The 22,358-nt window shown below is 52.3% G+C and overlaps 10 protein-coding genes across 10 annotated transcripts; 7 read left to right on the top strand and 3 right to left on the bottom strand.

Annotated features, from left to right (window-relative positions):
* Window positions 1-16: 16 nt before the first annotated feature.
* AKAW2_60655A (CeGAL family transcription factor) lies at window positions 17-2,507 on the top strand (the record flags this gene model as incomplete). The annotated part of the gene is made up of 5 exons (XM_041692805.1): window positions 17-148; window positions 322-413; window positions 499-1,527; window positions 1,585-2,182; window positions 2,232-2,507. The coding sequence occupies 5 exons, from the start codon at window positions 17-19 to the stop codon at window positions 2,505-2,507; spliced, it is 2,127 nt and encodes a 708-aa protein (XP_041546153.1).
* A 323-nt stretch (window positions 2,508-2,830) lies between these two features.
* On the bottom strand, window positions 2,831-4,546 carry AKAW2_60654S (uncharacterized protein; the record flags this gene model as incomplete). The annotated part of the gene is made up of 3 exons (XM_041692804.1): window positions 2,831-3,898; window positions 3,952-4,248; window positions 4,319-4,546. The coding sequence occupies 3 exons, from the start codon at window positions 4,544-4,546 to the stop codon at window positions 2,831-2,833; spliced, it is 1,593 nt and encodes a 530-aa protein (XP_041546152.1).
* A 949-nt stretch (window positions 4,547-5,495) lies between these two features.
* AKAW2_60653A (glycoside hydrolase family 32 protein) lies at window positions 5,496-7,418 on the top strand (the record flags this gene model as incomplete). The annotated part of the gene is made up of 2 exons (XM_041692803.1): window positions 5,496-6,897; window positions 6,967-7,418. The coding sequence occupies 2 exons, from the start codon at window positions 5,496-5,498 to the stop codon at window positions 7,416-7,418; spliced, it is 1,854 nt and encodes a 617-aa protein (XP_041546151.1).
* Window positions 7,419-8,072: 654 nt separating this feature from the next.
* Window positions 8,073-9,951, bottom strand: AKAW2_60652S (putative amino acid transporter; the record flags this gene model as incomplete). Its single annotated transcript, XM_041692802.1, has 2 exons — window positions 8,073-8,864; window positions 8,920-9,951. 2 exons carry the CDS (start codon window positions 9,949-9,951, stop codon window positions 8,073-8,075), a joined length of 1,824 nt encoding a protein of 607 aa, XP_041546150.1.
* Window positions 9,952-10,338: 387 nt separating this feature from the next.
* On the top strand, window positions 10,339-11,520 carry CYC2 (cytochrome b5 reductase family protein; the record flags this gene model as incomplete). Its single annotated transcript, XM_041692800.1, has 1 exon — window positions 10,339-11,520. One exon carries the CDS (start codon window positions 10,339-10,341, stop codon window positions 11,518-11,520), a length of 1,182 nt encoding a protein of 393 aa, XP_041546149.1.
* A 259-nt stretch (window positions 11,521-11,779) lies between these two features.
* lysF (homoaconitase LysF) lies at window positions 11,780-14,089 on the top strand (the record flags this gene model as incomplete). Its single annotated transcript, XM_041692799.1, has 1 exon — window positions 11,780-14,089. One exon carries the CDS (start codon window positions 11,780-11,782, stop codon window positions 14,087-14,089), a length of 2,310 nt encoding a protein of 769 aa, XP_041546148.1.
* Window positions 14,090-14,389: 300 nt separating this feature from the next.
* Window positions 14,390-14,800, top strand: AKAW2_60649A (uncharacterized protein; the record flags this gene model as incomplete). The annotated part of the gene is made up of 1 exon (XM_041692798.1): window positions 14,390-14,800. One exon carries the CDS (start codon window positions 14,390-14,392, stop codon window positions 14,798-14,800), a length of 411 nt encoding a protein of 136 aa, XP_041546147.1.
* Window positions 14,801-14,897: 97 nt separating this feature from the next.
* Window positions 14,898-18,174, top strand: AKAW2_60648A (ankyrin repeat protein; the record flags this gene model as incomplete). The annotated part of the gene is made up of 2 exons (XM_041692797.1): window positions 14,898-15,343; window positions 15,405-18,174. The coding sequence occupies 2 exons, from the start codon at window positions 14,898-14,900 to the stop codon at window positions 18,172-18,174; spliced, it is 3,216 nt and encodes a 1,071-aa protein (XP_041546146.1).
* Window positions 18,175-19,500: 1,326 nt separating this feature from the next.
* On the top strand, window positions 19,501-19,677 carry AKAW2_60647A (uncharacterized protein; the record flags this gene model as incomplete). Its single annotated transcript, XM_041692796.1, has 1 exon — window positions 19,501-19,677. One exon carries the CDS (start codon window positions 19,501-19,503, stop codon window positions 19,675-19,677), a length of 177 nt encoding a protein of 58 aa, XP_041546145.1.
* Window positions 19,678-19,847: 170 nt separating this feature from the next.
* MSS1 (tRNA modification GTPase) lies at window positions 19,848-21,774 on the bottom strand (the record flags this gene model as incomplete). Its single annotated transcript, XM_041692795.1, has 2 exons — window positions 19,848-21,428; window positions 21,508-21,774. 2 exons carry the CDS (start codon window positions 21,772-21,774, stop codon window positions 19,848-19,850), a joined length of 1,848 nt encoding a protein of 615 aa, XP_041546144.1.
* Between the last annotated feature and the right edge of the window lie 584 nt (window positions 21,775-22,358).

Raw genomic sequence — 22,358 nt, 5'->3', positions numbered from 1 at the left:
TTGAGGACATGCCACCATGAATCCCCCCGACTCTGGTGCCGCTGCAACATCAGCGATGACCGGTGCCATCCGCACCGAGTCCCGAAAGAAGTCCTCCGGCGCAATTGCGAAACGTGCGTGCGACCAATGCAAGTTCCGCAAGATCAAGGCAAGTAATATACTTAGATTCCTACGGACCTCCTTCCGATCTGGGGTCCCCCTGTCTGTTTTTCTTTTCCTTAGTTCTTTCCCAGGAGAAAACCTCCGAGGTCCACCCGTGTACTTTGACTTGACTGTCTTTCCGAGTCTGGCCGGCCGAGCTAATCGCCTCAGTAACTGCAGTGTAGTCTATCCCAACCATGCCGGGCATGTATTTCCATGGGCTTTGAATGCACCTTTTTTCAACCGCAGAAGAAACGTGGTCCCACTGGACAGTGAGTCTGAATGCTTGCCTGGCTCCTGACTTGCTTGCTTTCATGTTTATCAATCTAACCATTTTTATCCGTTGCGTATGGAAAGCCGTGTGTCTCAGATCCGGCAGCAACAAACCAACTTACCGGGCTTGAATAGCTCACAGAGCCAAGTAGCTTCCAACCCCCTCCCAGGTGCTTTCGCTTATCAAACGGAGTCACCATCCCGGGGAGATGGGAGCTCCAATGCCGTCCAGCCAATTCAGGATGCCGCACACTGGCCCATGCATAGTGAGGCCTCCTCGGTACCCGTGGAGCTTTCTCATCCTCAACCACCCGCCCCAATTGCCCCTAATTGGAATTCCGGGGCCTCTCAAATTGAAACTCATAGTAATAGCGGCGTCAATTGGAATGAGCGCACTGATGTCGAATACTGGCTTCCAGATACACTGGATGCTCAGGTACCCGTGTTCGATTTTCCGGGCAGTAACATCTACCTGAAAGCCTCGCTTCCATCTATCATACAACCAGAGGCTGCTTCTGCAGGTCTACAGCCACACCCAGTAGAGGCAGCAAGTGTACCCATGTCCGGGCCCAGTGTCCTCCATCCACCCCCCAATGAAACAAACACGCTCTGGCCCTCATCCATTGTGGAAGCAAACATGATACCCTGGATTGACGTCTATTTTGATCGTTTGCATCCAACATTACCGGTGCTAAACCGTTCATCACTATTCATCCGAATGTTGTCCCAGGAGCATCGCAGAAACCCGCAATTTGGTGCAATGCTTCTCGCATTGTGCGCATTTTCCCTTACCCAACCAATTGAAATCGCCGAGCGACCGACGTCTTCTTCTCGTGCCAACCAAGCTCGGTCCATGATGAACGAAGCGACCAAGATGCGAAGCTGCTCTGATTTTGGGGAACACCCAACAGTTGAAGCGGTCCTTACAAGTTTCTTCCTGTTCGGGTGCCTGTTTGGCAGCAACCAGCATAACGCCGCATGGCTCCGCCTAAGGGAGGCTCTCGACCTTGCTGCTACAATGGGCTTGAACAACCCGGATTCGTATCGAGATTTACCCAGCGACGAGAAGGGACAACGCTTACGGACGTATCTAGTTCTGTCAATCACGGAGAGGTACTGTACATTTGGATCGGGCTTCTTGGAGTTGTCACTAACTAACAATTCTCACAGAGCTTATGCATTACAGCGAAGGCATCCCATCACTTTCTGGGGTCGACCAGGCTTCAGCATGCGACCTGTTCATGACTTCATTCATACTGCCACCCATAGTGTGGTGTCTGGCATCATCGTCCATAACGAAAAAGATGCCGAGGGGATGATGGGCCTCGCTCGTCTGATGGAATTGTTTGATGCTATTGACGAGGATGTTGTCGATTGCTGGAACCAAAGATGCAACATCAGCGCTGGATACTGCGAGAAGCTTACGGAAGCCAAGGCCTTAACGATCCATCAGAATCTTAGCCGCGTTAGCGAGTCGGAACGATATAAAGGCTACGACTGGTTTGAGCGCTCTAAGTCAACCCTGGGCGATAACCAGGGAAACCGGCCGGCAATAGGTCTACGAGAAACTCAATGTGCAGACGTCTTTATCACGAAAAAATGGCTTCAGAATCGTATCTGGGTGCTCTGTTCCACTCATGGGCTACTGCGGCCTGCATCTGAGCACCATGAACTGGGGCTCCACTACGCCGTATCTGTTGCGAAAGAGACGCTTGACATCTGTCGATCCTTGCGGCTGAGCTCTATGGAAGCTCACGGAATTGGGCTTGTATGTACAACCTTGAATATCCTTCCATCAGATTTGCTAACCAAAGTAGGCTGAGAAGTTGTACGACATTGCAGTCGGCGCCATTAGCGTCTTGTTCAATGTCCAGATGCCTCTTGCGAAGGGCACCACATTGGCATCACCAGCGAGAACCATGCCCAGCCCTCAGATACCAATGGCTGGTAGTCAATTGGTCTCCAAAACTCTAACGGAAGATTTTCTCTTACTGTTGAACAGTCTGCGGGGTGGAAACCATCCTTTCATGGAAAGGTATCGAACATTACTGAGCTCATTGGACGGCACCGGTCATGCCTGGGGCTCACAATAATAAGAGCTTGCATACTGCCGGCATCCATGCTTTCCGTAGCTTACCCTGACATTTCTTTTCTTCTTCTGTGTTCTTACTTTATATTTGGCGTTCTAGGTTATATCACAAAGTGGTTCAGGAAACTGTTACCCTATCTTTTTGGTTTATTCTAAGCGCACTCTTTGGTACAATTGAAGGTCACCACACCACGCCATGATACTGAAAACAGCCAGACTATAGTGTACTATAAAATACAGCGCCATAGAAATAAGTGTTACAGCTTCGTATTTCCTACACCGATGACAGCATCCGCTGGTTAAGTCGGCTTTCTCTTCAAGCTGCCGCTATGGAGGCTTTGTGGAGCCTTGGGGATCAGAGCCACTGGCCTTCTCGAGCGAAGACCAATATTGCCTCCATTTCCGTGCAGGGATATTGGCATTATACATTGCGTCAATTTCCACGAATGTGCGGCCTTTGGTCTCTAGGATGAAAAGATAGGCAAAGATCAGGATACACGCCATGCAGCCGGCAAATACCAGATAGGTTTTTGGCCCCAGATTTGCTGCATCGCGTGCTGTCAGCTGGGGCACCACCAGAGTCGTGATCACTGCGGTGGTCTGGGCGCAGGCGATTGTATATGCCATGGTATGGTGACGAAGCTTAGGAGTTGCCATCTCCGAAGGCAGCAGCGTCGATATTGGGGAGAAGGAGGAGGCCCAGAAGAAGTTGAATGCAAAGGATAAGGCCGCAATTGCGATGGCTGAATGGCGGTTCCCCTTGTTGAACGCCAGACCACCAGCCGCAAGGTCGATGACGAAGAGGATGCTCATGCCCGCTAATGCGGTAGGGCGGCGGCCAGCCCGGTCCAACATGAACGGCGCAGCGATCGTACCCGCAAGAGTGCAACAAGAAGCTATCACAGTTAATGTGAATGGGTCTCCGATGCCAATCCCGGACAGGAAGACCGTGCTATATGTTGTTGAAAGAATGATGCCTGAAACCTGGTTCAGAGAATAGAAAGAACCGGCAGTCAAAGTGCGCTGAAGGTGCTTTTTCGAGAAGATTTTCATGAAAGACACGTTCACATCAGAAGCGTGTCCTTCGGAAAGTTCCATATCTCGAAGCTCTTCATCGACCCGTTGTTCACTGCAGCAGCGCAGTTTTCGCAAGTTGCTGCGAGCCGCTTCCAGCCTGCCTTTAGAAACAAGCCATTGCGGGCTCTCGGGCAGAGGCAAGGTCCAGATGAATAGCAACGCAGGAAGGACACATTGGACTGTTAAAGGAATCCGGTACGAACTCGAGCCCCTCAAGTCGTGAGTGCACAACACCACGATGGTGCCCAGGACACCAGCTACCAGGGTGAGAATATTAATCAGCGATACACTTCTGCCTCTCATAGAGGCAGGAACGACCTGTAATACGGTGAGTGAGACTCCCAGAAAGCCTAGAGCACCGGCGTGCACACCTCTGCTAGATACAAGGGAGCCGTGCTATTGGCAATCCCTGTAGCGATCCCGTTGATAAATCGGCCAGAAACAAATGCCCCCAGGTTGGGGGCCAGGACCTGGAGCAAGCTGCCGCCGATGGAAATTATATAGGCAATCAACAAGGGGCACTTCCGGCCCAACCTCGAATTCAGCGGAGAGGCAGCTAAGCCTCCCAGAATGGAACCGATTAGAGGGATGGAGAATAAAATGCTTTGATTGCGAGCCGTCAAGACCAGTTTTCCTGTTAGTGGCTCAGGCCCTTGATATTTGTCGACCTAATCATGCTGTTAGCCCAATGGAACCATTCCTGTGACGTTGTTTCACAATGGGTTCATTGACACTTACGAATGGCGCCAATGCAGCTACAGGTGAAATTATCTTGTCATCGAAACCAAAAACCAATGAAGCCGAGCCGAAAGCAGCGCAGGTCAGAAGCAGAAAGAAATTGACTGTACGCTCCTTGGAGAAGGTTCTGCTGTCTGAGGCGAAATCGACATGCTGAACATGACTGACATCTTTTATGGTGTCAGGGGCATGGGTTTCCAATTCATTGGACATTGTGGTTGTCCCCATGCATGTAAACGCCAGAAATTGAATGGCATCGCAGACGCCAATCAATCAATCATTAAAATTCATTAATCTCCTTAACGTTGAAAACCCCATCAGGCTGGTAAGAGAAATATCTGCAAGAAACAAGCCCACTAGAATGTCAAGGGGGGGAGAAGACGCGTCATCCAGCCCGTCCCCAGAAAAATTGTTGTCGCAGGCCCATGGGGATTCTATTTATTGCCCTACCAAGCAATCCTCTTAGCAAAGATGGGATGCAGACACTGGCAAGGTTTCTCTTCTGGTGACTCCACTTGCCACGCTAGTGGATCCTATCTCCAGCCATCGTCCCTTGGCTTAAACTCTATCATTGGATCGATCTTTTACGGGGAAGAATGTGTTTGGTATCGGGCCGTGATGGAAATTGTTGAAATGATACCTATGGAGGATTGCGATAGGCTTGGATTCAATTTTGCCAGCTCTGAGGACAGACTCTTCACGGGGATTATTACAAATTGGTGTAGCGATACCTATTCATTCCCCACAATATGCTGGATATCCCTGTTTGAAATAGAGTGGGAGTTGACTTGAGTCTGGGGTTCATTTCGCCGAAGATCCTCCGGGGATTGATTGATTGATTGAATGAATCATGCCTGCCCCACGACGCGACAATTCGAGCAAGAATCATCGTCCACTCACTACAGGCAGACAAGCTCGGCTGGACCGAATTTTTGCAAGCAACAGCCGCCGTTAGCTCCCGGACCTTTTGAGCTTTATCGGGAGATTTCGATAAGGCGTCACTAAAGCGACGACTGATTCTTCTTGCCCTGATAGGAGAATTCCCGTCATTGCTTGCCGATGGAGAGAGGACTACTACTGAAATTTACAAGCGATTCAACCTCGAGACACTCTCAAGCGTCTCTGCAACCCACCACAACGCTATCGCTTTTCCAGTTTCCACTCGAGATCAAATCGCATGGAGCGGCAAATTAGCCTCTCAGATGACGCCCAGCGATGGCAGCCATCCTACCATTTCACTGCCCCCCACGGGTGGATGAATGATCCGTGCGGTCTGGGCCATGATCCTGCAACCGGGCTCTATCACCTATCATTCCAGTGGAACCCGAAAGGCAATGACTGGGGGAATATGTCTTGGGGGCACGCGGTTTCTAATGATCTGCTCCATTGGGATGTCTACCCCGAGCCATGTCTGCAGCCCACCACCGAATATGACCAGTGCGGTGTCTTTACAGGCTGTTTCCGGCCCAATGCCGTCGATGGGGTCCCGAATGCCCTTACTGTTATATATACATCAGTGAAACGCCTTCCCATTCATTACACGTTGCCGTATGTGCCTGGCTCCGAGTCAGTCAGTTTAGCCACTTCGCATGACCAGGGTTTGACATGGCAGCGTCTTGACTGCAACCCAGTTATACCACGCTCTCCCCCGGATGTCAAAGTAACAGGCTGGCGGGATCCTTTCGTTGGCGTCTGGCAGTTCATGCAGGAACAGCCCGAGGCATTTCCATCCTCCGACCTCTGCGGTCTTATCTCCGGAGGGATCGCCGGACAGACCCCAACAGCCTTTGTGTATTCCATCCATCCTCACGACTTACGACAGTGGAAGTACATGGGACCGCTAGTTGACGTTGGGCTCAATTTCCAACCTTCCCGTTGGTCCGGCGATCTGGGTGTCAACTGGGAAGTCGTCAACTGGATTCCCATGACGGACGACGAGGATGTTACTCGACTGTTTATCCTCATGGGGGCTGAGGGTGGTCTTTTACCCGACAGAAGCCGGAAAAAGACACCTCGAGCACAGCTTTGGATGTCCATCAAGCCTTGCTCCAGCACCCAACCGCGTAGCACAACCGACGCTCTCGCTTCCTATGCATTTTCTGGGGTCTTTGATCACGGTTGCGCCTATGCGGCAAATAGCTTCTGGGACCCAGTCACAGGCCAACAGATAGTCTATTGCTGGATTACAGAAGATGACCTGCCAGATGATTTACGGCACCAACAAGCATGGAGCAGCATGTTGTCTATTCCACGGGTAGTGAAACTGATCACCCTGCGCCATGTCAAACAAGCTCGGCGCTCGGAGTTGAGTGCTATCACCTCGATCGAAGCACAAGAGGAGAGCCAGGAAACATTTACTATCCGGACGCTGGGTGTTGTCCCAGACCCACGACTTAAAGCTCTTCGCAGTAAGACCAGCAGCATGCATATTGAGCATCTGCCCCTAAGCACACTCGACAGTTGTATCTCTCCACCAAAAGCCCACTTTTCTCTGAAAACATCGAAATGGGAGATCGACACCGAATTCTCTGTCAGCGACCGATGCGGCAGAGTAGGCATAGAAATTCGCCATGGCCTCGGTATGTTTTTTCCCTTCCCCTCACACCGGCATACATCATAGGCTTCTCAATTCTTACTCCTACTAACAGTACACCAACACAAACCAGCCGGTGCAGAACCCCCACGCCGTACTACTCTATACTGGGAACCAGCCAGCGAAACCTTCTGCATCCAACGACCAATTCCGCATGACTCCCGCATTAACCATGAACCAGAGACCGCTCCCCATACGCTATTCATGCTTGAAACCCCATCCGGCGAACAAAAAGAAGAGACGCTACAAATCCATGCGTTTTGGGACAAAAGCGTGCTTGAAGTGTTTGTGAACGAGCGCACCGTCATCTCTACCCGCATCTATCTGCAACCTGACCAAGCCTCTCAGTGTGAACTGCGTTTCTTCGCTGAGGGAGAGGCTAATCATGATGATCCTCCGGCTATGCTTCTGCAGGCAGACAGTTGGGATGGGTTGGGCCTCGATAAACCTGATCGTGTCTCGTTGATCGACCAATTGAGAATGAGGAACAATTCGACGCGCGAGTGAGATACCATGTTGTAATTCATGGTAACTGACACATGACAGAGTAGTTAAGCTAGATTTTGGAGAATTATAGAACTATAGAACCATCATGACACCGAGCTCTGATATCTATGGTACTAGCCCTAGCTTTGCAGAAGCCTCGGTTCATTGTTTCGTTTCAATCTCTATTAAATACAATTGTATATATGGCATATGACCCCGTTCCCCAGAAAAAAAAAACCCCAAAAGAAAAGGAAGATGAGACTCCACCCATCGCCATAACTTCGATGACGATATGCAAAGCTGAAAGCAAATGCCTTGAAGCATTTCCCACTTAAACCGGCCTTTCCGTCATGCAAAATAATCCCGGATAATATGCGAATGGGTATCATAGCAAATGATTATCATGGGAGAACCGTCCATCCAACCAAGCCCAACCGATATATAGCATAGTTTGCTATGAATGAAAGAAACAAGGGGAAAGGAAATTAGAAAGCAAGAAAAATGATATAAAAAATGTATAATAACATTATAAGAAGACAAACATCCCGAGAAGAAGAAATAAAGGGAAAAGTATTATAAGAAAAACATAAATAGTAGTGGTCATATCATAAATAATTCACCGGCTGTTTCTCGTTGTTGTTGTTGAGGGGTCATGAAGGAATTATAGGATGGATCTCACTGGCGCTGCCAGAATTTCCAGTTCGGAAACGCTTTACGTCCATCGCGTTTGTAGATGCGCCAGTAGTAGACTGGAATACCGGCAATGATGAACGCGACGACGATTAATGTCTGGAGCGGTTCTGCAATGACAGCCCTGCTGAGGAGGAAGAGACTAACGCAGCAGAAGATGATGGGAGTGGATATCCAGGTCTTGTAGGGGCGATGCAGGTAGGGTTCCCGCACGCGGAGAATAATCAGGCCTAGCACCGTCACGAAGTAGAAGGTGTATCCGGCTACACCGTAGAAGGTGACAAGGGTCTTGAACTCGCCAACAATGACGTAAATGAGGGTGAGTGTACTGTTCAGCGCCATGGCGTAAATGGGGGTGAAACCAATTCGCGTGCCGTCTCCACAGAGACGCGAAAAGACCTTGGTGGCCCAGGAGCGGCGCTGGAGTCGGTTGGTCGAGGTATCTCGAGTCCAAAGTTTACCGAATATAGAGGGGATATAGCCCTCTTTTCCGGCTGCATAAACTAAACGGCCGCTGGTGAAAGCCGTGGCATTCAAGGCGCCAATGCAACTCGCGGATACGATAAGCGCGAATATAAGGGCACCCACGTGACCAAATACCTTGTCGCCGAACTGAATGGCGATGGTATTAGTCGCCTCAATAGTGGAATGAGGGAGAACGAGAATGTAGGAGATATTAGCAAGGAGATAGGAGAGGATGACTAGTGGCATGGCCGTGTGAATCACACGTGGAAGATCCTTGTTGGGATTCTTGAATTCACCAGTCACGTAATTCGTCTAAGTGGAGTCAGTAAGAAAATATCATGGGATATTGGGGATGTAAAAGACGTACGTTGTCCCAACCGTCAAAGGCCCAAAGACCTGCGTACAGAGCTACAGCCCAGGCGGATATGTCGAGGTTCGTGCCCTCGAACCAGCCAGTCTTCCACTCCTTGTTGGCACTGCCAGTCGATGAGTGACCTGTTATAGCCACGATGATACCGATTATGGTGACGCCCAGCAATGCGACAAACTTGAAAAACATGAAGAGGTCACCAATGCGCGCAGCCACCCTCGTTGAAATACAGTTCAACAATGTCACCACGAAAATTCCGCCAAACGCAACAGCCTTGTTTATCCAGGGATTAACCGTTTCCACATCTGCGCCGACAAAGGCTCTTACGACGTATTCTCCGAAGATAATTGCGATGATGGCCGCACTTCCCGGCTTCAAGACCAAGACTGAGCACCACGTGAACAGGAAGCCCGCTAGCTCCCCGAAAATCTTGGAGAGATACACCTGGGAGCCTCCATTCAAGGGAATAGCTCCACCGAGCTCTGCATAGCTGGCTGCCCCCGTCCAAGCGAGTAAGCCAGCAACAACCCATGCAATCAGCGATGCACCAGGCGACCCCGCATTGACATTGACCTGGCTGGGAGATGAGAAAATACCCGAGCCGATCACCAGCCCAATCACGAGAGATAGACCGTTCATATAAGTCAATGTCTTGTTCCTCTCCAAGGACCCATCAGCAATTCCAGCCTCTCGGTCTGCGGACGAGACCCCCAACGGAGCATAACCACCGGTCGTCTGCGACAAGGGAAATAAGGTCGCCCCGAAGTCAAAGGCTGAAGATATCGAGTATGAGCGAGCCGAGCGGGGACGCCCTGACGGGCCCTGCGACTGTGGATGGGAGCTGGAAAGAGGGTCTTCATCTTCGAGGGAGAGCTTGCGCGACGACGAAATGCCGGAGGGAGACGAGGAGCGGGAGGATCTGGGGCCGGAGTCGGGCGAAGAGGCTAAGGACGCCAGTTCGAGGGAATCCCTGGGAGCATGGTAATTGCCCGACCTGGACTCAGAATTCGAAAAGGCTATATGGGACATGCCGCTCAAGGAAGATCGAAACAAATGCTGGTTGGGAGGTGGAAGAACAAGAGCGGGCAGTTAAGGATGGGGCACAGGGCGGTGTTCCATTCCACGGGGGGGAGACTTTCCGGGAGCAACGAGTGGACGGGCAATTCCTCCTCCCCTATAAAAGCAATGGGGATTAGCAGATAATAAAAAGACAAGACAAGAATTAGCGGCTTGGGGAGGAAGAAGCATGAAGTATTGAAGAAGATCTATTGAGGGACAAAGAAGGAAAGATGAAGGGAAATGCGACTCCCTGCGTCCGCGGCCCAATGAGGCTTAGCGCCATGAGATCTCCGGTCTGCTTTTTATAGCGTCATGTTCCACTTCCCCATCCATTGCCCCAATTTTTCCCCTACACCCATGAAGCCCCGCGCTTTCCCTCAGGGCTTGTTGCGCCAGTTTAATGAGTCGCCCACTGTTGGGAGGCTCGTGATCCGACCCTCCAGACGCCATGCGTCTACCTCGCCGGCGTCTTCTACTTCCTCTCCGTCGTCTACTCCGCCGCCGAAGCAGCAACGATGGCTGCGGTTCGCCTTTTTAACTGCCGCTGCGGCGGGTATTGGTGCCCTGGTCCGGTCGCAACAGGGTCCAGATTCGACAACCCTAAATCAGATGAAGTTCACACCATACTATTTAGTATCCCGCGAACCGGTCTCGTCGACCGGGAGCTACTTCGTTCTTCAACCGCCCGCAGCCGATGGTAGCAATCATGCCGTCTACGAGGAAGCATGGAAGACTGGTGTCTGGAGTGTGATGTTTAAACAGCCACAATTGCAGATTGGGAGAGACTACACACCACTGCCAGCCACTTGCTCGGAAGATGAAGAAGACGAGTGTCTGCGCTTCTTCATTCGGAAGGACCCGTTCGGCGAGGTCTCCCGCTATTTGCACAGTCTAGAGATCGGAGCACCCATTGAAGTACGTGGCCCGCGAATCGAATGTGAAATCCCTCCGGATACGCAGCAGATCTTGTTCATCGCCGGAGGCACGGGAATTGCCCCTGCCCTGCAAGCTGGACACACGCTTCTTCGTCGCACCAACGAAACACATAAGCCTAGAATACATATCCTCTGGGCCAACAGAAGGCGGGAGGACTGCGTTGGTGGCGTGAGTGACACAAATACAACTACAACAGCACCCTCGAGGTCGTGGTTCTCTGGACTCTTCACGTCTTCGAAGGACAACCAAGGCGGCCCTGTTGAAGCACCCCGCAGTACGGGCACTTCACTGATAGTCCGTGAGTTGGAGGCTCTTCGGTCACAATACCCTGGACAGGTGACCGTGGATTACTTCGTCGATGAGGAAGGCACCAGCATCGGGAAGCAGCTTATCCTGGACTCCACCCGCAGTGGCCCGTCGTCTACCCAGGAATCGGAAGAAACCAAGAACACAAATAACCTAATTCTGGTCTCCGGACCGGAGGGCTTCATTAGCTATATGGCAGGACCAAAGCTCTGGGCTCAAGGAATGGAATTGCAAGGGCCACTCCGGGGAATCCTCAAAGAATTGGATCTAAAGGATTGGGCCGTGTGGAAATTGTAAACATAAATATAAAATTCATGTACGATAGAAAAGAGTATATAGACAAGACACAATAGACCTTACCTTCCGTCTTTTACCCCAGAATCCTCCGATCGCGGAGCAAGAAATAATGCGTGCCGTGTGATTGGTCGATCATCGGGTCTGGGTCCGCGTCGGGGCTTCCCTTTAGTTTGCCTTCAAGTGTGAACTTTTGAGTCACTCAACTTTCTTCCTTTTCTTTCTTCTGTCCTCTCCCCATCCTTGACGCCTCTGTTTGAAGATGCAGTCGCGTTTGTTGCCCTCCGGCCCTGGCAGGCGCTGGATCTCCCTCCGCGTGCCGAGCACGCCTCAACGACGAGCATTCGCCTCCACCCGCTTCCTTTTCCAGGATGTCTTCCAGTCCCAGCTGGATGACCCTTCCTCCGCCGCCCTCTTCTCCTCCCTGCAGACCTCCCGGGTCGTGCCCCAGACCTTGACGGAAAAGATCGTTCAGAAATATGCCGTAGGACTGCCCGAAGGCAAGTTCGTCAAGTCCGGCGACTATGTGACCATCGCTCCCCACCGGATCATGACCCATGATAACTCTTGGCCCGTCGCATTGAAGTTCATGTCGATCGGTGCCTCCAAGATGCACGATCCCGATCAGGTCGTGATGACACTCGACCACGATGTCCAGAACAAAACGGATAAGAACCTGCAAAAGTACCGCCAAATCGAGGAGTTTGCTAAGCAACACGGTGTCGAGTTCTATCCCGCCGGTCGAGGAATTGGTCACCAAATTATGGTTGAAGAAGGTTTTGCCTGGCCCGGCACACTGGTGGTCGCTTCGGACAGTCACAGCAACACCTACGGTGCGGTGGCCTCCGTCGGAACGCCCATCGTGAGAACCGATGCGGCCAGTATCTGGGCTACCGGTAAGACGTGGTGGCAGATCCCTCCAGTGGCCAAGGTTACTTTTACCGGTATCCTGCCTCCCGGCGTGACTGGCAAGGACGTCATCGTTGCTCTGTGCGGTCTGTTTGACAAGGATGATGTTCTGAACCATGCAATTGAGTTCACCGGCTCTGAGGAAACCATGAGAAGCTTGCCCATGGATAGCCGGTTGACAATTGCCAACATGACGACTGAGTGGGGTGCCCTGTCAGGAATTTTCCCCATGGACAGTGTTCTGAAAGGCTGGATGAAGGGCAAGGCTACCACTGCGGCCATGGGATTGGCTGATGGGCCGTTCAAGACCCTGGCTGCTCGCAACTTCACCCACCCTGCCATCGAGCAGCTGTTTGTGAACCCTCTCACTGCCGATAAGGGTGCCAAGTATGCGAAGGAGCTCTTCCTAGACCTCTCGACTCTTTCTCCCTACGTTTCCGGCCCCAACTCGGTCAAGATCGCCACACCCCTGAAGGAGCTGGAAGCCCAGGATATCAAGGTCGACAAAGCCTACCTGGTTTCCTGCACCAACTCTCGGGCTTCGGACATTGCCGCTGCTGCCAAGGTGTTCAAGGATGCCGCAGAGAAGAATGGTGGGAAGGTCCCGAAGATCGCTGATGGCGTCAAGTTTTACATTGCTGCCGCGTCTATTCCCGAACAGCTCGCTGCGGAAGGAGCCGGTGACTGGCAGACTCTCCTGGATGCTGGAGCAACGGCCCTCCCCGCTGGATGCGGACCTTGCATCGGTCTGGGAACGGGATTGCTGGAGCCCGGTGAGGTCGGTATCAGTGCGTCGAACCGTAACTTCAAGGGTCGTATGGGTAGCACTGAAGCTAAGGCCTACTTGGGTAGCCCCGAAGTTGTTGCCGCCAGTGCTCTCAGCGGCAAGCTGAGCGGTCCTGGCTGGTACCAGCCCCCTGAAGGGTGGACTGAAGTTGTCCGCGGTGAGGGCGATGGTATCCGCGAGGAGGACCGCATGCTCAATACCGAGCAAGCTCTTGAGAAGCTCCTTGGCCAGTTGGATGACCTTGTCGCCGACGGCGAGAAGCGCTTCGCTCCCGAGGAGAAGGTTGAGGAAGAGGGTGGCCTGACTGAGGTGTATCCTGGATTCCCTGAACGTGTCTCTGGCGAGATTGTGTTCTGTGACGCTGACAATTTGAACACGGACGCCATCTATCCCGGTTACTGGACCTACCAGGACAATGTTCCCGTGGAGAAGATGGCAGAAGTATGCATGTCCAACTATGATAAGGAGTTCCACTCCATTGCCAAGGAGGGTGACATCCTGGTTGTCGGATACAACTTCGGTTGTGGTAGCTCTCGTGAACAGGCGGCCACTGCTCTCCTGGCGAAGCAGATTCCCCTGGTTGTGTCGGGTAGCTTTGGCAACATCTTCTCCCGTAACAGCATCAACAATGCTCTCATGGGTCTGGAGGTTCCTCGCTTGGTTAGCCGTCTGCGCGAGGAGTTCGGCGACAAGCAGCTTACCCGCCGGACCGGTTGGACTCTGACCTGGGATGTCCGGCGCAGTCAGATTGAGATCCAGGAAGGCCAGAATGGACCTAAGTGGACTCACAAGGTTGGCGAGCTGCCGCCGAACGTGCAGGAGATCATTGCGAAGGGTGGTCTGGAGAAATGGGTCAAGAACGCCATTGAGGCGTAGAGCAAGTGGTTCAGCAGAAATGAAACTCGCATGACTGTCGACAAAGTGATTCTTATGATACCCAAGCCTTCCAGTCTTCGTTATGGGGTTGCGGCGTGGATGTTTCTTGGACAGAGACGATACGCATGGAGAAAAACAGACAAAAGATGACTCTGCATGTATAGAAAAAAGAGATTTTCTTTATTAGATGTACTCCAATTCATGACAATGTATTTCTATTTCTAATATTTTTGTTTCTTCCTTCCAGTTCTTGCAAGGTGCCTAGGGAGAACGTGATGTTGTACACCAGGATGGGTGGTCATGTCTGTCCTACTTGGTCACAGCCGCACCCTTGTTTGCACCCATCTTTCATCCATTTCATCCACTTTCTTCCCTATCTCTCTGCATCCGCCATTCCCACCACGGATGTGGCTATGTCAGGTCCAGGGAAACAAGGATTGCCTTGTTTGCTGCGGGGAATCGAACGAGATTTGGGGGCGGTGTTTTTGGACGATCGCCTTAGAAGGTTTAGAACACGGGCACTGGCGTGGTGGCCTGCAGTTGCACGGCTCACTAGAGCCTGCCATGATTCGCTCCAGCTCAGATGCCTTCAGCTGTCAATCCTCTGCTGGCTTCCTTCCTTCAGCTGACTTCGTTTTCTTCTTTTCATTCTGCTCTCTTCCTTCACTATCGATGGTCTCTTCACGGTCCTTCCTCCTATCTCATGTATGATCCGAGCACCCAAGACTTCTGAGTTGTATATGATCGTATGCTCAGCCCCGCTACGCTGCCGATGCCCTTCCAATGAGCTGTGGCCACTACACTGCCGATGGATCCTGTCACCGCAATCGGTCTGCTTTCCGGTGCGTTTCAGATCGCTCAGTACATCAAAGACACCGTGGGGGCACTGAACCATCTATTTGGCAAATTCAAGGATGCCGACCTCACCATCCTATCGCTAATCAGCGAGCTGAAGACCATCCGATCGGCCATCACGCAGCTACATGAGTGGGCTAGCTATAATGTTCGTGACTCAACCGAACCAGACGAATATGTCGAGGGACTTGAAGTCGCATTGGACGGCTGTCGCGCTGTCATGGAGGTTCTCTCGGACGAGGTTTCAGCTCTGACAAGGGGTGCAATGCTAAGTGACACCGGGGTCGGATTTCGTACTCGGGTAAAGGTCGTCTGGAGCGAGGACAGTATGAAGGTTCATCAGGAACGACTGCGTGCGCAGGTTCAGGCACTGCAGCTCCTGCTTCAAGCCTGCCAATGGTGAGTCTTGAAAGGTACCGAAGCAGCAATAATTTACTGCATGCTAAACATCGTGCATTAGTCGAACATCAACCGAACAAGTCGAACTGTTACGGAGAGCAGAAAATCGCCAGATAATTGCCAAAGTCGCCAGCGATACAGCAACATTACGGTCCGCTTACAGCTACGTACCCTCACGGGCGGAGAGTCCGAGCCTGACTCGTCGCTCATCATCCGTGGGGGACACGATTTTTGACTTCGATAGGGCAGTGGTGACTTCCCTTCCCTATAGACGCGCAATCGGTCAACCACGGACCCATCCTCCGACGCAACCTGCGGTCAACCGCAGCAATTACAGCCCACCTATAGATGAAGGGTATGGCAGTGGTACTGTGAGCAGTGCAAGCCCACCCGGAACAAATGGAGTTCTTCCAATACATCCATCTGCGTCGTTTGACTCTAGCCATGGCCACAGTAAGAGCGTGTCGTTCGCACCAACTCCTTTACCGCAGAGTCCTACCCAAGTCCGCAGGTGGCAGTCGGATGCGAGTGGCGCTTCCTGGGGTAGTCGCTCCTCAGGGTCACGGCGTGAAAAAATTCGGGCCATCATTCGGCAACTTAGGCGTCCAAGCTGGTCAGCAACGCAAGCTTCCGTACGACTTCCTGGGCGAAGTCCGTCGGAGCGTCGGCTGTACGAAAGAGATCTGAATACTAGCATCAATTTGGCATCGTCGGATGGAGCGACTGCGCCGCCAATTATCAAGGCAGCCCAGTCGGGCAGTCGATCCGATGTCGAAAGGCTCCTGGAAAGTGGCCATGACATTGAAGCCCGTCATATCTCAACCCGCAGGACCGCCCTCCTAGTAGCTTCACATTGCGGGAATGAAGACGTGCTGGATCTACTGCTGCAAAGAAACGCTAGAGTGGATGCTACCGACAAGTCGGGTTCCACCGCGTTGCACTTGGCGGCGTCGCGCGGTCATTGCAGGGTGCTAGAACTGCTTCTTCCTGAGTCCTTGGATATCGAAGCACGGAATGCCAACGGCCAGACTGCTCTCTGGGTAGCAGCATATCATGGCCAAGCTGAAGCTACAAACCTCTTACTTGCTTGCCACGCCAAAGTCAATGCGCGAGCTAATGATCAAGCGACCCCGCTACATTTAGCCGCCAAACTGGGCGATATAGTAATAGCCAGGATTCTGATACAAAACGGCGCCGATTTGGAAGCCAAGGACGGAACTATGATGGCGCCGCTGCACTACGCCTGTGAAGGGGGACATCTTGACGTTATTGAGCTGCTCCTCAATGAGAAAGCGAACGTTAACGCAGCTGGGAGCGACCGCAGGACACCGCTCATATGTGCAGCTGCCCTGGGCCAGCTGCTGGCGACGCAGCTCCTGCTCAAAAAGAAGGCGTCCACTCGATCGGTGGACGATGCCGCTATGACGGCGTTGCACTGGGCTGCCTATAATGGACACACCGAGATCGTTGATCTTCTTAGCCAGAAGAAAGGGTTGCTGGCCAAATCTAACATTGCAGGACGAACGGCCCTACATCTGGCTGCAATGAAGTCACAGTTCGCGGTGGTGGAGTTGCTCCTTCGAAAGAATATGCCACTAGAAAATCGCTGCCTTTCGGGCCTCACGCCGCTTCATTACGCGTGCATGGCTGATAATTGTGAGGTTACAAAACTCTTGCTTATCTCAGGCGCCAACATCGAGGCCCAGGCTGACTCGGATCAACGTCGACCGGTCCACCTCGCAGCTGTTCGTGGGTCGATGGCACTTCTTAATCTACTATGTGACAAAGGAGCTTCTCTGGACGCTCGCGACGCCGCGGGAGATCGAGCGCTCTGTGTGGCATCCCGGTACGGACATGCAGCTGCCGTTCAGAACCTGCTCGATCGTGGGTCCCCTGTGTGCCTGTCTTATGGCGTCCGATCGGAAGAGGATTCGCCCTTGTGTCTGGCCGCCATGGGAGGGCATGTGCCCGTGGTCACGCTTCTTCTCCAGCGAGGGGCGTCAGCCATCAAGCGGGACGAACGAGGGTGGCAGCCCTACCGCTATGCCGCTTACTATGGCCATCCAAGTGCGCTCCGCCTGCTCATGTCCTGTAGTCCCATGGTTGCCAAAGACGACGCGGATCTGGGCCTCACGGCAGAGCGAATCGGATTTGCGCCGTCTGCGGATATTTCGAATGAAAGGAAGCGGGAAGTACAAAGCTTATTATATCAGATGCAGCACCCGTCACAGCCAGGAGCCGAAGGCTCCCCGGTCTGGTCCTCTCCGCTAAAGCCCAACCAGCAGCACCCGGTACCTTCTGGATTCATCTCCGATGCCGTCGTAAACCATATCCAGCCGTCTCCTACAGCAGAAACGAGTCCTCAGGAGCTGCCCGGAACCTTAGAACAGGGGCTCCCGGCAAGCCGGTCTCAAACGCCAGAACATATGCGGCGAGGAAGTAGCGTTTATCAACGCATAGACTCTGGATTTCGCGACGTCCCGCAAATTCTCGAGGCTAATGAGCGGGCCTTTGCCCCAACCAATGAACAGATTGCGATGCCTCAGGCGCGACATTACTTTGAAGTGCCCAGAGGAAATCCTAGTCCAAGCAGCCCGTGCCTGGAAAGTGTGTTTTCGCATGCAGGCGAGAGGGCTGGTGTCCGCGCCACAGATTCTCCTGTCTCTTTGACAGATATGCATGGGCTGAACCCTGCGCGCGCATCCTGGACAGTACCTCTGAGTCATGCAGACGGGGAGGCTCAGAATAAAGAGAGAGAATGGGACACGGAGTCTTCTATATCATCAGTATACACTGCACCGGAGGAGGATGTGGCGGAGCTTGCCGCCTAGATTCACATCGTATAACATCACAATGTAGCTAGTTCATATAACAGAGAGAGAGAGGAGGGGGAAGAGAGAGATCTGCCTTACGGCCACCTCTATACGAGAGCTTCCTTAATATGGATCAGATTGAGTCACTCCCGCACTTGACCCAAAAATAGCAGCAATATAAGCATATGGCATCGCATGGCATCTCATCGCCATGTGGCCGGGAGCAAGCCTTGACCCATCAAAGTCAAAATGAAAGACATGTCTCAGACTCGTTTATTATCTACCGCAAGCCTCAGGCTGATTGCTCTAGTCAACCGCCAGGATGAAACGTGGCTGAGGATGACGATGGTTCATACCTTTCCGCATCCAATCAGCCACTGCGCGAGCACCAACACCTATGTACTCTGTAGAAAGTCTCTTAGGGACGGAACAGCCTCATTGGCGCAACGGATATGCTGACGTGAATCCCTCCCTCTCTTAACTGCCACCTTAAAACCTCAGGCCGTGCGTATGATGCCGTGACGAAGTATAATCAGCTGACCTGACCTTATTGACGAACCATCTCGACAAGATAATATCCAATATCAGATGATAGAATGAAACCCAACAATTAAACCAGGCAAGACAGAAAAAAACCAACCCAACGCTAGTAGTAAATAAGCCAAAAGGTCATACTATAACCTGAGTCATGCATTCAAGCATAAAAACAGAGAGAGAGAAAAAAGCAAAGAGAAACAATACCAAGCCGAATCCAGGCTCGGATTCCCGTCTTATCAAGCAATTGTGAATCTTTCTCATACGGAAGGGAGGTATTGGTCCTGAGGCTTCGATTATATTTAGCACATTTTGTTAGTAGTTATCTCATTAGTTTAGCTACGACGGTAGCATTGGGGATTGGGGATTCAGCTATCATCAATCATTGGGATGATGCGGGCCTGATATGTTGTATGTAGTATTACTCGAGGGGACTTTGAATCACTCGATTTGGTTGTGGTGGTAGTATGCCATTCTTGGTGGATGTTGCTGGGGCTTAGATCAAGAGGTAGTACTACTTGGAGGTGTATATATAGAGGGTTCTTGTGTCCTGATGGATGAAGATGAAGCTTGATATTATTATTAACTACCACTACTTGCTAAATATTTATAATACACTTACTATCACTCGCTACTACTGTTTCTTGATCAGTCAACTGACATACAACAACCCTTTCGGATTGTGATTGCTTCATTCTTTCGATCCATCGTGCGGAACATATACTACTGTATATACATCGCTCTCTGCATCATATACATACATTATCACCGCCATCGATTATACAACTCAGATCAGACAAGATCATCACCATGGGCCGAGGAGGATACAACACCCCCGAGACTACAGCGCCGAAGCCCGCGCAGCCGACTTCATCCTCTCGTTCCCTATCTCTCTCGCTGTCGCTGTCACCTCTTTCTTCTGACCCGCTGCTGCTGCAGGGCCGTGGCGGGTACAACGAGCAGCAACCCGTCGCAGGGGCGTTGTAGCATACGACGCGTTATAGAGGACATCGTCCGGATGGGAGAGAATATGCGCTTATGATTTCCGATATCATACATACTTCTCTCACTTGCCCACACAGAACCTATTCCGATGAGTTAGCAACAAGAATGACAACAACAACACACGCACACTACTACACTTTACAGCATAAAACTTACTTTTCGAAGACAACGCCCAGAACATCTTCCACGTCTCCGCTTTCCCCACGGCCCGTGATCTTCGCCATGGTATCAGCGGCAGAGCGCAGATGTTCAGCGGCGGTGACGATATCAATGTCCATGTCCATGTCTGTTTCCGGGTACTCATGAGCGATTTGGCGAGATGAAGAGGGTAGAGGCATCTGGGATTGCGGTTGAGTTTGGGTCAGGAAATCATCTAGGTGTTCGAGACAGCGTTGTAAATTAGAACTTTGGCGATGCGTCACGCCCAGTGAATCTTCCCAATATGCATGATCGTATTGTCCGTTCTCATCTCCGTCGATCCCTGTCGGGGAGGCTATTTCCTCGAATGTAGCCATCAGACCTTGTAGGAATTGCTGGATGTAACCGGGATCGGAGGACTGGCTGGGACCGGGGCTGGTTAGGTTCAGGCCGTTGGTGGCGTCTAGACAGGAGATGCCGAAGATGCGCTGGCGCAAGTCCGGGACCGCTTCGAAAAGCTGGCTGACTGTCTCGATGAGCTGCGGGGGAAGTTTACCCTCCGGTAGTCGGTCACATTTGTTGATGGTTACGACGACGCATTTGCCTGCGCGGGCGCAGTCGTTGGCAGCATCGACGACCTCCTGCTCGACGGCGAGGCGGTACGTTGCTGCACCATCGGTGGCTTCTTCCACTGAGACGACCACAATAACCACGTCCGATTCCAAGGCACGAGCCTTGGCCCGTCTGATGCCCTCTTGTTCCACGGCGCCAATCACGACTGTCTTCTTCTGGCCGGTGGGATCGTTAGGCTCCGAGCGAATCCCCGCCATATCGCCGAGCTTGCAGTACCAGCCGCCAATATCGACTCCGACATCCACGATATCCCGCGTGGTGCCTTCCTCGGTGCTAACGATGGCGGCCTCTCTGCCCACGATTCGATTCAGAAGCGAGCTCTTCCCCGCATTCGGAGCCCCCAAAAGAGCGACCTTTATACCGTTACGAAGGAGCTCACCCTTCGACGCGTTCTGGATATGAAGGGCGATTTGGACCCGCAGAGCCCGCACCTGAGCCGCAACCGAGGACACCAGGTCCTCGGTGGACTCGTCGAAGTGCTGATCCTCCGAGAAGTCAATCAAGGCCTCCAGTTCGCCGCGCGCATAGAGCAATTGATGCCGCCATTGTTCGTACCGCTTCGATAGGGCATCGCTGGCACCACGGACTGCAAGTCGGCGCTGCTGCTCCGTGTCAGCGGACAAGGTATCACCCAGGGCTTCGATCTGCGGGAGGTCCAGGCGGTTGTTCATGAAGGCTCGACGGGTGAATTCACCTGGTTCGGCGTAGCGGACTGTGTAGTCGGAGTTGTTTGTACGCGAGATGGCTGTCAGGACGGACTTGACAATGGCTGGGCCGCCGTGGAGGTGCAGCTCGAGGACATCTTCGCCAGTTACGGTCTTCGGGCCGGGGAAGTATAGGACTAGGGCGCCGGCGTCGAGGACGGTATTCGGGGAGGGTTTTTGAAAGGGATCGTACAGGGTGCGGACGACTGCGAAGCGGGGTCGGGGGAGTGGTGCTTCTGGACAGAGAGATTTGTAGATCTGTGTGAACGAGGCAGGTTAGCTGTTGCTGCTGATGCTGGGCTGGGTATCATTTAATGGCGGAAGTTAGCTCTCATACTTGCACACATGCAGGTCCCGATGCCCGCACAACGGCAATGGCAGCCCGTCCAGATGCTGTTGAAAGCGCATAGATAGTGGAATCGGCATCGAAGATAGATTGAGCCGGTGAGGATCCTGAGAAGTATCGTTGTGGAGGTACACGCGGAGATGGGCTCCGGGCATGGAGAGCTGGACCAGCGCCCTGCCGGGCCACGGTGAAGCACCTACTCCATGATGGGCGGAGGGGTGTCGCCCACCGTAGGGTCCGGACGGCCGATGATCGCATACGCGAGATGAACCCGGATAGGCGCAATGAACAAGCGAAGAGCAATCGCTGGTTTTCGAGGCATGAGAGAAGGAGAGGTTCATTGAGGAGATTCGCCGCATCGCCGGGGTCACGTGATATATCCGCGGAGGAAGAAGTGGAGTTTAGGTTACGAAAGAATGCTGTAGTGTATGGCAGGTAGGGTTCAAGAACTACGGTAGCAGCCTATGCAAGACAAGGTATTCATGTAGACAGATCCAGGAATCCAGTAGATGTATGAAAGCCAGATCACAAGGGCCCTGCGCCCCTTCGCCACGCCTGCGCGCCGAAAAGACACAAAACCTCGGCCATGCGCCACGGATTCCTTCCCCGTAGCCCAAATGCAACAACGGCTCGAACGACATGCAGATATAAACGGAGAATGAAGAAAAGAGCAGAGCGAAAGGAAGTATGTACACAAAGAAATGACCGGAGCAACAGTGAGAAGCAATGGATAAAGTAGGAGTATGAAGGGTGATTGGGAATCGCTGGAAAAAAAAAGGGGGGGGAACAATGTACCTTCGAAGAAAATGCGGAGGAATGCCCGGAGAAAGAAAGAAATTCAG

This window comes from Aspergillus luchuensis, chromosome 6 (genome assembly GCF_016861625.1).
Source record: "Aspergillus luchuensis IFO 4308 DNA, chromosome 6, nearly complete sequence".
Classification (NCBI taxonomy): Eukaryota; Fungi; Ascomycota; class Eurotiomycetes; order Eurotiales; family Aspergillaceae; genus Aspergillus; species Aspergillus luchuensis.
Note: the sequence above shows the minus strand (reverse complement) of the source record. Positions and strands in the feature narration are given on the sequence as shown.